Below are 16,513 nucleotides of genomic sequence, written 5' to 3'. Positions count from 1 at the left end.
ATCTGAAACTGCACCAGCAGAAGGGACTACTTTGACCAATTCCTCTGTTCAACAGTCTCTCGATGAACAGCCTTATGGGATATCATGTGAGATGCAGCCCAGCTTATGGTTGAGCCATGAGCATTACTTATCAGATATCTGTTTTTCTCTGTCAATTCTAACGGGTTTGAACTTGCTCAGTCAGTGTTCTGTGCCTTAATGTTCACCCCAGTACACCATATCCAGGAGTAACACACTGTTGGCTCAGGACACTGCTCACCGGTCAAGCTATATTTAGACTACAGCCTAATATATGTACAGTGCCTTCAGAAAGTATTCATACCCCTTGACTTATTCCACATTTTGTGTTACAGCCTGAATTAAAAAGGGATTAAATCTATTTTTTTATCACCCATCTACACACAATAACCCATGACGACAAAGTAAAAACATTTTTGAAAACATTTAACTAGGCCACTCAGGAACATTCAATGTCATCTTGGTAAGCAACTCCAGTGTATATTTGGCCTTGTGTTTTAGGTTATTGTCCTGCTGAAAAGTGCATTTGTCTCCTTGTGTCTGTTGGAAAGCGGACTGAACAAGGTTTTCCTCTAGGATTTTGCCTGTGCTTAGCTCTATTCTGTTTCTTTCCATTCTAAACTCCCTAGTCCTTGCCGACGACAAGCCTACCCATAACATGATGCAGCCACCACCATGCTTGAGAATATGAAGCATGGTACTCAGTTACGTGATGTTGGATTTGCCCCAAACATAACGCTTTGTATTCAGTACATAAATATGTCAAAGAAATTAACTTTTTTTTGCAGTTTTACTTTAGCGCCTTATTGCAAACAAGATGCATGCTTTGGAATATTTTTCTTCTGTACAGGCTTCCTTTTCACTGTCATTTATGTTAGTATTGTGGAGTAACTACAGTGCATTTGGAAAGTATTCAGACCCCTAGACCTTTTTCCACATTCTGTTACATTACAGCCTTATTCTAAAATTGAAAAATGTTCATCAATCTACACCCAATACCCCATAATGTCAAAGCAAAAACATATATATTTATAGAAATTACTGCAAATGTATTTAAAAAAAAAAACGTGTAACATGTAATATTTCTATGTATTCAGATCCTTTACTCAGTACTTTGTTGAAACACCGTTGGCAGCAATTACAGCCTTGAGTCTTCTTGCGTATGATTCTACAAGCTTGGCACACTTGTATTTGGGGAGTGTTTCCCATTTGTTCTCTGCAGAGCTATTTTCAGGTCTCTCCAGAGATGTTAGATTGGGTTCAAGTCCGGGCTCTGGCTGGGCCACTCAAGGACATTCATAGACTTGTCCCGAAGCCACTCCTGCGTTGTCTTGGCTGTGTGCTTAGGGTCGTTGTCCTGTTGAAGGTGAACCTTCACTCCAGTATGAGGTCCTGAGCGTTCTGGAGCAGGTTTTCTCTTTTCATCTTCCCTTCGATCCTGACTAGTCTCCCAGTCCCTGCTGCTGAAAAACATCCTCACAGCATGATGCTGCCACGACCATGTTTCACCGTTGGGATGGTGCCAGGTTTCCTCCAGACGTGACGCTTGGCATTCAAGCCAAAGAGTTCAATCTTGGTTTCATCAGACAAGAGAATCCCGTTTCTTATGGTCTGAGTCTTTTTGGCAAATCAAGTGGGCTGTCGTGCCTTTTTTACTGAGGAGTGGCTTCCGCCTGGCCACTCGACCATAAAGGCCTGATTGGTGGAGTGCTGCAGAGATGGGTGTCCTTCTGGAAGATTCTCCACAGAGGAACTCTGGCGCTTTACCACTGGTGGACTCCAATAAAGTTATAGAAACATCTCAAAGATGATCAATGGAAACAGGATGCACCTGAGCTCAATTTCAAGTGTCATAGCAAAGGGTCTGAATACTTATGTAAATAAGGTATTTCAGTTTAACTGTGCAAACATTTCTAAAAACCTTGTTTCGCTTTGTCATTATGGGGTATTGTGTGTAGATTTGATGAGATTTAGAATAAGGCTGTAACGTAACAAAATGTGGAAAAAGTAAAGGGGTCTGAAGAATTTCCGAATGCACTGTACATTGTTGTTGATCCGTTCTCAGTTTTCGCCTATCAGAGCCATTAAACTCTGCAACTGTTTTAAAGTCACGATTGGCCTCGTGGCGAAATCTGAGTGGTTTCCTTCCTCTCCGGCAACTGAGTTAGGAAGGACACCTGTGTCCGGGTGTATTGAAACACCAAAGTGTAATTCATAACTTCACCATGCTCAAATGGATATTCAATGTTGCCTTTATTTATTTTCTCCCCATCTACTGATAGGTGACCTATGCGAGACATTGGAAAACCTCCCTGGTCTTTGTGGTTGAATCAGTGTTTGAAATTCACTGCTCGACTGAGGAACCTTACAATTATCTGTGTGTGTGGGGTACAGAGATGAGGTAGTCATATACAAAACCAATGTTAAACACTATTATTGCACACAGTGAGTCCATGCAACTTATTATGTGACTTGTTAAGCACAATTTTACTTCTGAACTTATTTAGGCTTGCCATAACCAAGGGGTTGAATACTTGATTCAAGACATTTCAGCTTTTCATTTCAAGTTAATTTGAAGGAAGAAAAAAATCTAAATTCAGGCTGTAACACAACATGTGGAAAAGTCAAGGGGTGTGAATACTTTCTGAAGGCCTGTATCTGTTAATCATGGTCTTCAATCTGAATCAGGTGTGTTAGTGCTTGGCTATAACAAAAGCCTGCACAGACCCACACTTGCCCTCTGCTGATCTAGGTGCGACAGGTGCTCTGAGAGAGACAGGTGTTTTGGCTGGGTCAATGTTTGGTTGTTAGAGAAAGGAGAAGGGTCTCCCTCTGGTTCTCTGCTCCTCAGCCTCCCCAGACAGGGTCAAGACCAGACCAAGGCTGGGATGATGTGACTGGCCCACGTGACGTAAGGGGCTATTTAGGATGGCAATATGAACCGCAGCGCACAGTCACAAGATCTGAGACCAGCTCACAGTCATGAGTGGACTAAGAACACATTACCGTTACACAAACACACATTGATTAACCTGAACCATTACGATATCAAGTGGTGTGTCTAACTTATGCTTTTAGCCTATTGCTTACATATTTTACCCCTCAATTCCTATGTTCTGACCTAGGCCTATATTACTTTCTAGTATCTCTTCATGCTGCTTCCAAAAGCAATTTGTGCCATTTAAGAAGTCCAGAGAGGGAGATGTTATGTTTTTAAAATGTGTTATCAATAAACTGTGTGTCTCATATTGCTCCCTGTGTGTTTGTGTTCCAGACTATGAGAAGACATCGAAATGACGTGACAGTCGAGCTGAGGAAGGTGAGAGAAGAAGCCTAATTTATATTTTGGTGATGCACAATTTGTAGGCGTACTTCCACTGCTCCCAATATTAATATTGACCTCCCTGCTTACCACACACACACACACACACACACACACACAGACAGATCTATAGACAGGTTGTTCCTTTCTCACCCTGTGTCTTGCCTCAGACACAGACTTGCTATTCGTCTCAATCCATCCTGAATGATTCCTCTATGGGGGCACTAACCCCAATTTGACTCCCTCATTTTCTGACCATGACCCAAACATGATATTTCACCTCTCTGGACTGGGCTCTGATCCCTGTAAACTGCGTTCTCCCCTTTTCCATAACCGTAAACTAAGTAGTTGGGTTTCTTTGTTTGGCCCACTGCGGTGATTGTCATTCAGCTACTCCCTCTAGGCTTATCCAGATTGTCACACTGACCTTGTGCCGTACCGGTATATTTGGTTATAACTGAACGCAAAGGGCGCTATTTTCAACCCCCACTGAGCCTTTTTAATTCGCATGTTAGCAATGCTAACAAGTACATGTAAAATCCCATTGAAAATGCTAACGAGCGCTTTGCAAACATTTTCTAGAGTGTCTGACCTAAACTATTTTCAGGACAGACATCCCAGCTCATCCCAGTTATACAAGTAACTGAAAAAATGCTCCACAGTTTGCTGCACGCACAAAACAAATATTAGACAGCAAGGCTCTTGATCCAGGAGGGGATTCTCTACTGTTACCAGCAAGCAAAGCTTGATTTTGGAAGAAGCTAACCACTTAGCTAGATAACTTAGCTAGATAGCTAACTAGCTACTAAATTAGCAAACCAAATGCACAACTGCAGAGCATTTAGCAAACTTTAGACAGTTAACTTAATAGTTATAACAAATCTTAGCTGGCAAACATTTAGTTGTGAATTCCACACTGTAACTAGACCACCTGGCTCGTGCTGCACAACAGCGAGTGACTCACAAGGCTCCGGTCTCTCATTGTTGTGCTTGTAAACAAACACCACGTGAACGGGTACTACCGTTATGCTTCATAATGAAAAATTGTGACCGGTGAAATGAAGAACGCAATCTTCGTTATCTCCTAACATATTGCACAAGTTGACTGCAGGTATTTACTTAAAAAGTAGCTACAAATATTCAAGTGTATTAAAAAATAAATAATAATAATCCAAGAAATAGTTTCAATGGTATTGAAAAACCATCCCGTGGCTATTTCCAAATATATGGTGTACCGTCCATGCCTAAGTCCCTCCACATGCCCACTACCCTTCGCCTTGATATGCATACCTATGTAATGTCACTGTACTATCCAGACTTGGTGATCATTAAGAGACGACATCATCAGGATGCTGAAACCTAGATTAGATGGCAGTCCATGGAGATTAGCAGAGATTTACAAGAATATCCAGATGTAATCTATCCTGAGGTGCTTGCTGTGCTTGCCTGTTTGATGTGGATGCCTAAATCGGAACCCTGTAATGGCTACAATACACCCAATTAGTATGGTTGTCATGCATTTACTTACACCTTTGTAATAGGGCTGCACAATGAATCAAATTTTAACCGAAATTGCAATATTGACATGTGCAACGCCATGAATGTAACATTCAAATATAATAAGGGTCCCCTGGGAAACTTTGAACAACACTTTGGGTCCTACCCTGTCACAACTTCTACTCTACCTGTCTTTGTCATTAGTTGTCATGCCACACCATAGAATCGGAATAACAATTTTATTTTTTATGATTCCAACAGTTCACCCAAGTGTTTTGATCAAAATCGCAGTCACAATATTTTCTTTAAAAAACCGCTGTTAGATTATTTGCTCATATCATTGCAGCCCTGTGTTGTAAAGAGCCAGAGACCGAAGGGTTTCTCTTCTCCTCTCCGGTGATTGGCAGGTATCCCTGTCACTCATACATCCAACAATCCGCTGCTCTCATGTTTACTTGATCTCTCTGACACGAGTCCCCCGGTCATGGCTTTGAATCTTACTTTCCCCTCCCCCAACTCATTCTTCCTCCGTAAACCCCCCTCAGGGCTTTGACACACTCCTCACTCTCCTTCCTCTTCACACGTTTTTTTTTCTTTCTCTGAGGTTAAAACAATCGCCTGTAGTCGTTGCTAAGTTACCATTGAGGAAGAGAGGGAGACATGGCTAGAAACTAGGCCTAATTCGGTGAGCGAGCGAAAAAGAAAGAGCCGAGTTAGTGTGTTGCTGTAGTCTGGCTGCACATTCCATTATGCCAGAGCAGAGAGCAGCACAGGGATGGTTAGTCACCAGCAGTGACGCACGGCCCAGCACTGCAGCACACACTGGAATGTAGGCCAAGGGATTCTCCTCCCTCCCTCCCTCCCTACCACTGACTCACATGCCGACCGGCTGTGTCTGTCTTTTTCATGCTCTGTTCAACACCAGTATAGGTGTGTCTCACTGTGCCTGCTCCTCAACTTTCTGGGAGTGTATTCCTTTGTTTTAATTGGGGTGTTTTTGATTAGTGTGTCTCGATGTAAAGTTTAGTAACTATAGGGGACATCCCCTATAACAACACCGGGTTTGTACTTAGTCTCTCCTTACAGGTTCCAGAGATGACCCCAACATAAACCAGTACACACACATTCTAGGGATGCGAGGGTCAGCTGTTTTTCGACCTATATCTGGCTCGCAGTCGCAAAAAGTTTGCTGTAGGAGTTTGCGCTGCTACTCTGTCGCGTATTTGAGTATTCATCAATGTGTTTTATTCTCTTGTCCCTCCGCACTCTTCCGTCAGAACAAACGAGACGAGCATCTCCTGAAGAAGAGGAATGTCCCACAGGAGGACAGTCTGGAGGACTCCGACTTCGACTCCGACTTCAAAGGGGTATGTGGGATGTCTGTGTGTTCCACTTCAGCGACCCATTTGCTATTGCAGTGGGACGAGAGACTTGTTCCAGATAGAGAATCTAGGCAGTACATTTCTGTCTGTTTGGCCAGGGCAGGTGTGGCCATTCCTCCTGAAGTGCTACTGGCATTGGACATTGTGTCAGCTCTATAAAATACATTTCTATGTATGATGTTGTAATCTAGACATGCGTCCTTAAGCCCCCCTGGTCTCTCTGACGCCCCCATGGCTTCTCTAGGGTTTGTATCGTGCTCAAAGCCTTGTCACCCTGCTGACTGGAGGCCTGTCATTGAGCTAATGAGATGAGGAATAGGGCCTGGCCTGACCTAGCTGCTACCGGGTGAAGTATGGTTATGATGGCGTAGCATGGCATTCTCAGCCTGTGAGCTCATTCAGCCTCAACCAGCCAGCCAACACACCAACACGGCAGCAGAGGAAACGCGGCACTCTGAGAACACTGGCGTGTGGAGCGAGACCGAGAGGGACAGACTGTGTGTGTATCAATGACATGTTGACCGATCAGTGTGAAGTAGCCAGATGTTTATGTGAATTGTATCCCCTTCCCCCATGTTGTTGTTTATCTGTAACGTGGTACTGATTTTGTCCCATCCCTTCCCACTCTGCAGCAAAACTTCACGCTAGAGGCCATCTTACAGGTAAGGCTCAACTTTGTGTGCAAACAAAGAATAGTGACAAACTTCATTCGCTTTTGTTCTCCGTCCCATTCTCTCCCTGTCTCCTTCCCTACCTCCCTCCTCCTGTGAGAGTGTGGTGCTGTAACTTGTTCTCTCTCTCTCTGAAGAACGCCACCAGTGATAATGCCGTGGTTCAGCTTAGTGCCGTGCAGGCTGCCAGGTAAGTGTGTGTGAGATCTCTGTTTTCAACCGCTCACCCTGTTTTCTATTCCACGATTGAAACATAACTTTTCCTGTTTTTGTGTCTGTCAGAAAACTCCTCTCCAGTGACAGAAACCCTCCCATTGATGACCTGATAAAGTCTGGCATCCTGCCCATCTTAGTCAAATGTCTGGAGAGAGACGACAAGTGAGTCTGCTGATGCGTTAACCCAATGTCCTCCTCTGGACTGTCTACTAATGCACTGTTGGGACATTTTTACTGGGATTACTTAAGACTGGCTAGGATACATGATGTAGAGGGGCTACTAGTGTGTGTGTGTGTGTGCATGCTTCTTTGTGTGTGTGAGGCACAGGGTGGTCCGTTGGCCCTGCCGTCCGGTGCCAATCCAAATAAAAGAGCATTCCTGTCCTCTGGATTTCCCCCATTCCCAGGACCTCGTTGTGTTCAGGGCCAAACACACACACAGGACCTTGTGTTCATGAAGGGGACAGACGCGCGCACATACCCAGGAGTCAGTACAGGAGGGCGCAGGGGTTGGAGGGTTACCATAGCGATGAGCTGCGGATGCACAGCTGTCATGGCGACTGCTGCAGTCTGTCAGACGGACACTGGAATTCCTGGAGCACAGCTGGCACTGCAACCCAACACACCATTGTTTACACACACATTGTTTGTGTGGACTGAAGAGGAGGAAGAAGCGAGGGCAGGGTTAGGAGAAAGACGCGTTCATAATAATGGAAGCCCTAGAATGATCTTTCTTTCTCTCTCCCCCCTCCTTTCTCTCCTCCAGTCCGTCTCTTCAGTTTGAGGCAGCCTGGGCCCTGACCAACATAGCGTCTGGCACGTCACAACAGACCCAGGCTGTGGTCAAGTCCAGTAAGTTCACCCTGCGGTCATTCTGCTCCGCTGTTATTCTGTCTGGGCTTCACTAATGTTTTTCTTTTGTGTGTGTTAAATTGTCAATTCCTCACTGTGTTTGTACTCATGTACAGATGCTGTTCCCCTGTTTCTGAGGCTGCTCCACTCTCCCCATCACAATGTGTGTGAACAGGCCGTGTGGGCGCTAGGCAACATCATAGGTGAGTATGGCTGATACAGTTAACACATCATTGACGTTATGTTTGTGTGTTTCGTCTGTAATGACTAACCATGTGACCGGACCAGGAAAAACTGGTGCCCCGGTGATGGCCTTTGACCTGTGATGCTCCTCCCCCAGGCGACGGGCCACAGTGCAGGGATTACGTTATCTCCCTGGGCGTGGTCAAGCCCCTGCTGTCCTTCATTAACCCCTCCATCCCCATCACCTTCCTCCGCAACGTCACCTGGGTCATCGTCAACCTCTGCCGCAACAAGGACCCACCGCCCCCCATGGAGACAGTACAGGAGGTACGTGTGTGTTCTGTTCAAATGCAAATAGTCAGAGTGGCCAATTGTTCAGCGGTCTTATCGCTTGGGGGTAGAAGCTGTTAAGGAGCCTTTTGGTCCCACACTTGGCACTCTGGCACCGCTTGCCATGCGGTAGCAGAGAGAACAGTCGATGACTTGGGTGACTGGAGTCTGACAATTTTTTGGGCCTTCCTCTGACACCGCAAAGTATATGGATCCTTGATGTCAGGAAGCTTGGCCTCAGTGATGTACTTGGCCGTAGTGCCTTACGGTCGGATGCCAAGAGGTTGCCAAACCAGGCGGTGATGCTACCGGTCAGGATGCTCTCAATGGTGCAGCTGTACAACTTTTTGAGGTTCTGGGGACCCATGCCAAATCTCTTCAGTCTCCTGAGGGGGAAACGGTGTTGTCGTGCCCTCTTCACGACTGTCTTGGTGTGTTTTACCATGATAGTTCGTTGGTGATGTGGACACCAAGGAACTTAACTTTCCACCCGCTCGGCTACTGCCCCGTTGATGTGAATGGGGCGTGTTCGGCCCGCCTTTTCCTGTAGTCCACGATCAGTTCCTTTGTCTTGACCACGTTGAGGGACAGGTTGTTGTCCTGGCACCACACTGCCAGGTCTCTGACCTTCTCCCTATAGGCTGTCTTATTGTTGTCGGTGATCAGGCCTACCAGTTGTGTTGTCAGAACTTAATGATGGTGTTGGAGTCGTTCTTGGCCACGCAGTTGTGGGTGACCAGGGCGTACAGAAAGGCACTAAGCACGCACCCCTGAGGGGCCCCCGTGTTGAGGATCAGTGTGGCAGATGTGTTGTTGCCTACCCTTATTACCTGGGGGCGGCCCGTCAGGAAGTCCAGGAGCCAGTTGCAGAGGGAGGTGTTTAGTCCCAGGGTCCTTAGCTTAGTGATGAGGTTGGAGGGCACTATGGTGTTGAACGCTGAGCTGTAGTCAATGAACAGCATTCTCACATAGGTGTTCCTTTTTTCCAGGTGGGAAAGGGGAGTGTGATTGAGATTGCGTCATCTGTTGGGGCGGTATGTGAATTGGAGTGGGTCTCGAGTTTCTGGGATGATGGTGTTGTGAGCCATGACCAGCCTTTCAAAGCACTTCATGGCTACTGATGTGTGAGTGTTACGGGGCGGTAGTCATTTAGGCAGGTAACCTTTGCTTTCTTGGGCACATGGACTATGGTGATCTGCTTGAAGCCTACTCTATTACAGACTCGGTGAGGTTGAAAATGTCAGTGAAGACACTTGCCAGTTGGTCTGTGCATGGTCTGAGTACACGTCCTATTGATCCATCTGGCCTTGTGAATTTTGACCTCATTAAAGGCCTTGCTCACATCAGCTACAGAGAGCGTGATCACATAGTTGTCCGGAACAGCTGGTGCTGTCATGTACGCTTCAGTGTTGCTTGCCTCGACGCAAGCATAAAAGGAATTTAGCCTGTGGTAGGCTCGTGTCACTGGGCAGCTTGCGGCTGGGTTTCCATTTGTTGTCCGTAATAGTTTGCAAGCCCTGCCACTTCCGACGAGCATCAGAGCCGGTGAAGTAGGATTCAACCTTTGTCCTGTATTGATTCTTTGCCTGTTTGATGGTTCGTCTGAGGGCATAGCCGGATTTCTTATATAAGCGTCTGGCTCCTTGAAAGCGGCAGCTCTAGCCTTTAGCTCGGTGCGGATGTTGCCTGTAATCCATGGCTTATGTACGTACGGTCACTTATTGATGAGAACGATGACCGAGGTGGTGTACTCCTCAATGCCACTGGATGAGTCCTGGAACATATTCCAGTCTGTGCTAGTAAAACAGTCCTGTAGCATAGCATCCACGTCATCTGACCACTTCCATATTGAGTGAGTCATTGGTACTTCATGCTTTAGTTTTTGCTTGTAAGCAGGAATCAGGAGGATATAATTATGGTCAGATTTGCCAAATGGAGGGTGAGGAGGGAGAGCTTTGTATGCTTCTCTGTGTAGAGTAAAGGTGGTCTTGTTTTTTTTCTCTGGTTGCACAAGTAACATGCTGGTAGAAATGAGGTTAAACGGATTTAAGTTTGCCTGCATTAAAGTCCCCGGCCACTAGGAGCGCCACTTCTGGATGAGCATTTTCTTGTTTGCTTATGGCCCTATACAGCTCGTTGAGTGTGTTCTTAGTGCCAGCATCGGTTTGTGGTGGTAAATGACGGCTACGAAAAATATAGATAGTGTGATCTGCAGCTGATCATGAGAAGCAATACCTCGAGACATCGCGCACCAGTTGTTATTGACAAATACACACATCACCACCCCTTGTCTTACCGGACGTAGCTGTTCAGTCCTGCCTTTGCACGGAAAACCCAGCCAGCTATATATTATCCAGGTCGTCGTTCAGCCACGACTCAGTGAAACAACATAAGATATTAGTTTTTAATGTCCCATTGGTAGGATAGTCTCGAACGGAGCTCATCCAGTTTATTCTCCAGTGATTGCATGTTGGCCAATAGAACAGATGGTAGAGGCGGGTTACCCACAGGCCAATGAATTCTCACAAGGCACCCGGATCTGTGCCCCCTGTATTCCGTCTTTTTCTTCATGCAAATGACTGGGATTTGGGCCTGGTCCGGGAGAAACAGTATATCCTTCGTGTCAGACTCATTAAAGAAAAAAATCTTTGTCCAGTTCGAGGTGAGTAATCGCTGTTCTGATATCCAGAAGATCTTTTCAGTCGTAAGAGACGGTAGCAGCAACATTATGTACAAAATAAGTTACAAACGATGTGAAAAAACACATCAAATAGCACAATTGGTTAGGAGCCCGTAAAACGGCAGTTATCCCCTCCAGTGCCATTTAGGTATTCCAATTTATGAGTAGAGTTATAGTGGTGCTCTCTCCAGCGTGTCAGACAAATCCCTTAACACTAGGGGGAATGATTAGCGACATGACTTTACATGGCCACATTTCCAGTCTGCTTTTGACACTCCTCTCTCCACTTGTTTGTCTCTTTCCCAGCTTCTCCCAGCGCTGTGTGTTCTTATATACCACACAGATATAAATGTAAGTATGAGAGCATACAGTGCCTTCAGATAGTATTCACACCCTTTGATTTATTCCACATTGTGTTGTTACAGCCTGAATTCAAAATTGATTAAATACTTTTTTTTTTCCATCTCACCCATCTACACACAATACCCCATAATGACGAAGTGAAAAAAAAGTTTAGACATCTTTGCACATTTATTGAAAATTAAATGCAGAAATATATCTCATTGACATAGGTATTTAAACCCCTGAGTCAATACTTTGTAGAAGCACCTTTGGCAGCCAATACAGGTGTGTGTCTTTCTGGGTAAATCTCTAAGAGCTTTCCACACCTGGATTGTGCAACATTTGCCAATTTCTTTTATTTGTATCTTTTATTTTTTTTAAATATTTATTATTATTTTCAAAATTCTTCAAGCTCTGTCAAATTGGTTGTTGATCATTGCTAGACAACCATTTTCAGTTCTTGACATACAGTTTTGACCTAAACCTAGTTAAAAATCTAACTCGGCCACTCAGTACAATGTTGTTGATCCATCCTCAGTTTTCTCCTATCACAGCCATTAAACTCTGTAACTGTTTTAAAGTCACCTTTGGCCTCATGGTGAAATCTCTGAGCGATTTTCCTTCCTTTCCGGCAACTGAGTTAGGACACCTGTATCTTTGTAGTGACTGGGTGTATTAATACACCATCCAATGTGTAATTAATAACTTCATAATGCTCAACGGGATATTCAATGTCTGCTTTTATTTTTTTTACCCATCTACCAATATTCTTTGTGAGGCATTGGAAAACCTCCCTGGTCTTTGTGGTTGAATATGTGTTTGAAATTCACTGCTCTACTCAGGGACCTTTACATATAATTGTATGTGTTGGGTATGGAGATGAGGTAGTCACGTTAAACACTATTATTGCACACGGAGTCAGTCCAGACAACTTATGTGACTTGTAAAGCACGTTTTTACTCCTGAACTTATTTAGGCTTGCCATAACAAAGGGGTTGAATACTTATTGACTGAAGACATTTCAGCTTTTCATTTTTTTATAAATTTGTAAATATTTAGAATAACTTCATTGCACTTTGACATTATGTGGCATTATTGTGTGTAGGCCAGTGACAAATCTCAATTTAATACATTTTAAATTTAGGCTGTAACAAAAAAATGTGGAAAAAGTCCAGGGGTGTGAATACTTTCTGAAAGCACTACACATGTTTATTACAACTAAATGAACAGTTTGCCATCATCATGTTAAGCCCTACCATACTCAGCTACTTTAGTGAAACAACACTTATTGGACTCCTTGGTTAACACTGTGTGTTTGTAGATCCTTGTGGACACGGTGTGGGCTCTGTCCTACCTGACAGACGGTGGGAACGAGCAGATTCAGATGGTGATAGACTCTGGCGTGGTCCCCTTCCTTGTCCCCCTGCTCAGCCACCAGGAGGTCAAAGTTCAGGTAAGGAGTCAACTGATAACATTCTGATTTTAGAAGACTGTAACAAACTTTGGTATGGTGTACTTATAAAATGCATAATTTCCTACCTCCTTCCTATCTGGAAGAAGAAAAAAACACTGATTTACTAAGATTGGATTGATAAAAGCAACAAATATTGGCTCTACCGATCACTATGAGTAGGAGTTTTTGCAGAAAAATGCTGCCATATGTTCAGGAAAAGCTCAGTGATTTTATTTCAAGGGAGGGAGGAAATTATGCATTTTATAAGTAATACTTTCAGGGTGTTCTATGCATTCTCTGAAACGCTGACATTTTGGGTGTTGACTTGCTGTGATGTCACTTCCTGCAGACGGCTGCTCTGAGGGCGGTGGGTAACATTGTGACTGGGACGGACGAGCAGACACAGGTGGTGCTCAACTGTGACGTCCTCTCCCACTTCCCCAACCTGCTCACACACCCCAAAGAAAAGATCAACAAGGTAGAACACGCAATCTCTCCTAGGAGAAGGAACGGGGAAGTCAAGGGTAACGGGGAGGAGGGAAGGAGCTTATGTCAAGGCTTTTCTATGATTTTCCTGCCAATAAGAAGTTGTTTGGTTTGACTGTGTGTGGTTAGACTGTTAACAGAAAGTGTTCTGGCATAACCGCATGTGATTGGTTCGTTTACAGGAAGCAGTGTGGTTCTTGTCCAATATCACGGCTGGGAACCAGCAGCAGGTTCAGGCAGTGATCGACGCAGGACTCGTCCCCTTGATCATCCACCAACTGGCCAAGGTGAGAGCCGTGGTTGGTGTGTGCGTTTGACTGTGCGAGAGATGATATTTCTGTCATTGCTGGGTACTGAGTTGTTCTGTGGTGCTGACAGCCTGTGTGTCTGCAGGGGGACTTTGGCACTCAGAAGGAGGCAGCATGGGCCATCAGCAACCTCACCATCAGCGGCAGGAAAGACCAGGAAAGTAACACACTCACACACAGTGCAACCTCAATATCAGCCAGACTATTGACTTGGACAGAGGTACAAGAGACGGAGGTACAAGAGACAGCGCTGTCAGGCTAGGGCCTCTGTAGCTGGAGCATTCATACCAATGAGTTGATGAACTGGTCGGCACCCAGTGACTGAACCTGCGTTCACAATCACCCGTGTCAGGAGTTAGCGGTCAGATATTCTTCCTGCTGTATTGAGTTGTGTATGTTCTGATATGTTGGTGTGTAGGTGGAGTACCTGGTGCAGCAGAATGTGGTTCCTCCGTTCTGCAGCCTGCTGTCAGTGAAGGACTCCCAGGTGGTTCAGGTGGTCCTGGACGGCCTCAAGAACGTCCTCATCATGGCTGGAGACGAGGCCAGCACCATCGCTGAGATCATAGAGGAGTCTGGAGGTGTGTGTGTGTGTGTGTGTGTGTGTGTGTGTGTGTTGTCATCATGGCTGAAGGTGTGTCTGAGGGGAATGTTGCTGTTGTCTGACTGCGCCTCCACTGCTCTGCTCTAAGGTCTGGAGAAGATAGAGAATCTGCAGCAACATGAGAATGAGGACATCTACAAACTAGCCTTCGAGATCATTGACCAGTACTTCTCAGGCGACGATGTGAGTTATAAAACACACACACACACACACACACACACACACACACACACACACACACACACACACACACACACACACACCTCTTACCTTTCTTCTTTCTCCCTCAGATTGATGAGGATCCCAGTTTAATTCCTGAAGCCACCCAAGGGGGGACCTTCAACTTTGACCCTGCCTCCAACCTGCAGACGAAGGAGTTCAAGTTCTAGGAGCCGGTCCATCAAGCAGCACGGGTACTGTCAAACCCACCTCAGACATTCATCCACCCATCTCTCCACCAAACTGGCAACTTGCTACAGAAGGATTGTACACAGCTACTATTACTTCAACATGGCCACCCATCTTGCAACTGAAGGATTCACCCACCGCCACTACAATACTCCACCTCTGTACTGAAGGGTCCCTAAAAACTACCACCATCCATCAGAACCTGGTAACCCATACGGGTCCAGGTAATTCATCCAGCACCAATACAATACTCCACCTCTGTACTGAAGGGTCCCTAAAAACTACCACCATCCATCAGAACCTGGTAACCCAGACGGGTCCAGGTAATTCATCCAGCACCAATACAATACTCCACCTCTGTACTGAAGGGTCCCTAAAAACTACCACCATCCATCAGAACCTGGTAACCCAGACGGGTCCAGGTAATTCATCCAGCACCAATACAATCTGATCTCAGGCAGTCGTAGTCGATGCTTTGAAATGTCACGTGAAAATCATATGGACGGAAGAAAAAGCCTTTTGGGGCAATATTTTTGAATTGCCAAATGTCACGATTTACACACGTACACACGTACACACGCACGCACACACGCACAAACACACAGTTGAAGACACTTGGGAAGAATTTGTGCAGACTTGTTTTAGAAGCCAATACATCACAGATGGGGAAAGGATACTAACGTTTGTTTGCGGGTTCGTTTTGTGCTTCACCCCTGGATTGTCCCTTGGATTCTCATTCTCCCTCAGTCGTGGTCACGCACGTCGTCAGTCACACACAGTCGGTCGGTCACACACCCACACACAGAGTCAGACACACACACACACACACACACACAGAGTCATACAGAGACGCGCTCAGTCAGTCAGTCAGTCACACACACACAGTCACACACGCAGTCAGTCACACACGAGCAGTCAGTCACTCAGACGCGCACACTGACAGTCACTCAGACGCGCACAGTGACTCACACACGCAAATACATTCACACACTCACACAGACTGTCTCACACACAGACGGACTGTCTCACACAGTCACTCTCATACACACAGTCACACAAACACTGACAGTCACACACACACACAGTCTCACACACACACACACACTGACACTCACACTGACACTCACACTCAGTCAGTCACTCACAGTCACTCACTCACACAGTCACTCACTCACTCACACAGTCACTCACTCACTCACTCACACAGTCACTCACTCACTCACTCACACAGTCACTCACTCACACAGTCACTCACTCACACAGTCACTCACTCACTGACAGTCACACACACACACTCACACACACACAAATACAGTCACTCTCACACACACACACTGACAGTCACACACACACTGACAGTCACACACACACAAATACAGTCAGTCACTCACACACTTAGTCACACATTTAGTCACACACACAGTCACACGCAGAGAGTGTCACACACACACACAAATACAGTCACACACAAATACAGTCACACAAATAGTCACACACTGAGTCACAGACACACACGCAGTCGCGCACACACACACGCAGTCGCGCACACACAAACAGTCACACACACAGTCTCACACACACACACAGTCAGTCGCAGACAGTCACTCAAAGACACAGCCACACACAGCCACACACACAGCGACTCACACACAGACAGTCACTGACACACACACACACACACACAAGCAGACAGTCACTGACACACACACACACTCACTCACATAGTCAGACACAGTCACAGACACACACACAGTCACAGAC

General features: G+C 45.6%; 1 protein-coding gene across 1 annotated transcript in view; it reads left to right on the top strand.

The window, feature by feature from the left end:
• The window catches only part of LOC106582012 (importin subunit alpha-4), a 19,039-nt gene that overhangs the window by 2,473 nt on the left and 53 nt on the right, over positions 1 to 16,513 (top strand). The window contains exons 2-17 of the mRNA XM_082967070.1: positions 3,293 to 3,337; positions 6,115 to 6,204; positions 6,852 to 6,881; positions 7,028 to 7,080; positions 7,173 to 7,268; positions 7,873 to 7,958; positions 8,075 to 8,161; positions 8,299 to 8,468; positions 11,458 to 11,502; positions 12,815 to 12,946; positions 13,296 to 13,424; positions 13,615 to 13,719; positions 13,826 to 13,895; positions 14,157 to 14,321; positions 14,433 to 14,527; positions 14,635 to 16,513. The exon at positions 14,635 to 16,513 is cut by the window's right edge and continues 53 nt beyond it. Of these exons, the coding sequence (XP_082823196.1) occupies positions 3,293 to 3,337; positions 6,115 to 6,204; positions 6,852 to 6,881; positions 7,028 to 7,080; positions 7,173 to 7,268; positions 7,873 to 7,958; positions 8,075 to 8,161; positions 8,299 to 8,468; positions 11,458 to 11,502; positions 12,815 to 12,946; positions 13,296 to 13,424; positions 13,615 to 13,719; positions 13,826 to 13,895; positions 14,157 to 14,321; positions 14,433 to 14,527; positions 14,635 to 14,733 (1,497 nt within the window). The 3' untranslated portion in view covers positions 14,734 to 16,513. The remainder of the gene's footprint in view (positions 1 to 3,292; positions 3,338 to 6,114; positions 6,205 to 6,851; positions 6,882 to 7,027; positions 7,081 to 7,172; positions 7,269 to 7,872; positions 7,959 to 8,074; positions 8,162 to 8,298; positions 8,469 to 11,457; positions 11,503 to 12,814; positions 12,947 to 13,295; positions 13,425 to 13,614; positions 13,720 to 13,825; positions 13,896 to 14,156; positions 14,322 to 14,432; positions 14,528 to 14,634) is intronic.

The sequence above is a fragment of the Salmo salar genome, chromosome 21 (assembly GCF_965601325.2).
Source record: "Salmo salar chromosome 21, fSalSal1, whole genome shotgun sequence".
Lineage (NCBI taxonomy): Eukaryota > Metazoa > Chordata > Actinopteri > Salmoniformes > Salmonidae > Salmo > Salmo salar.
The sequence above is the reverse complement of the archived record's forward strand: the minus strand, read 5'-3'. Positions and strand labels throughout refer to the sequence as shown.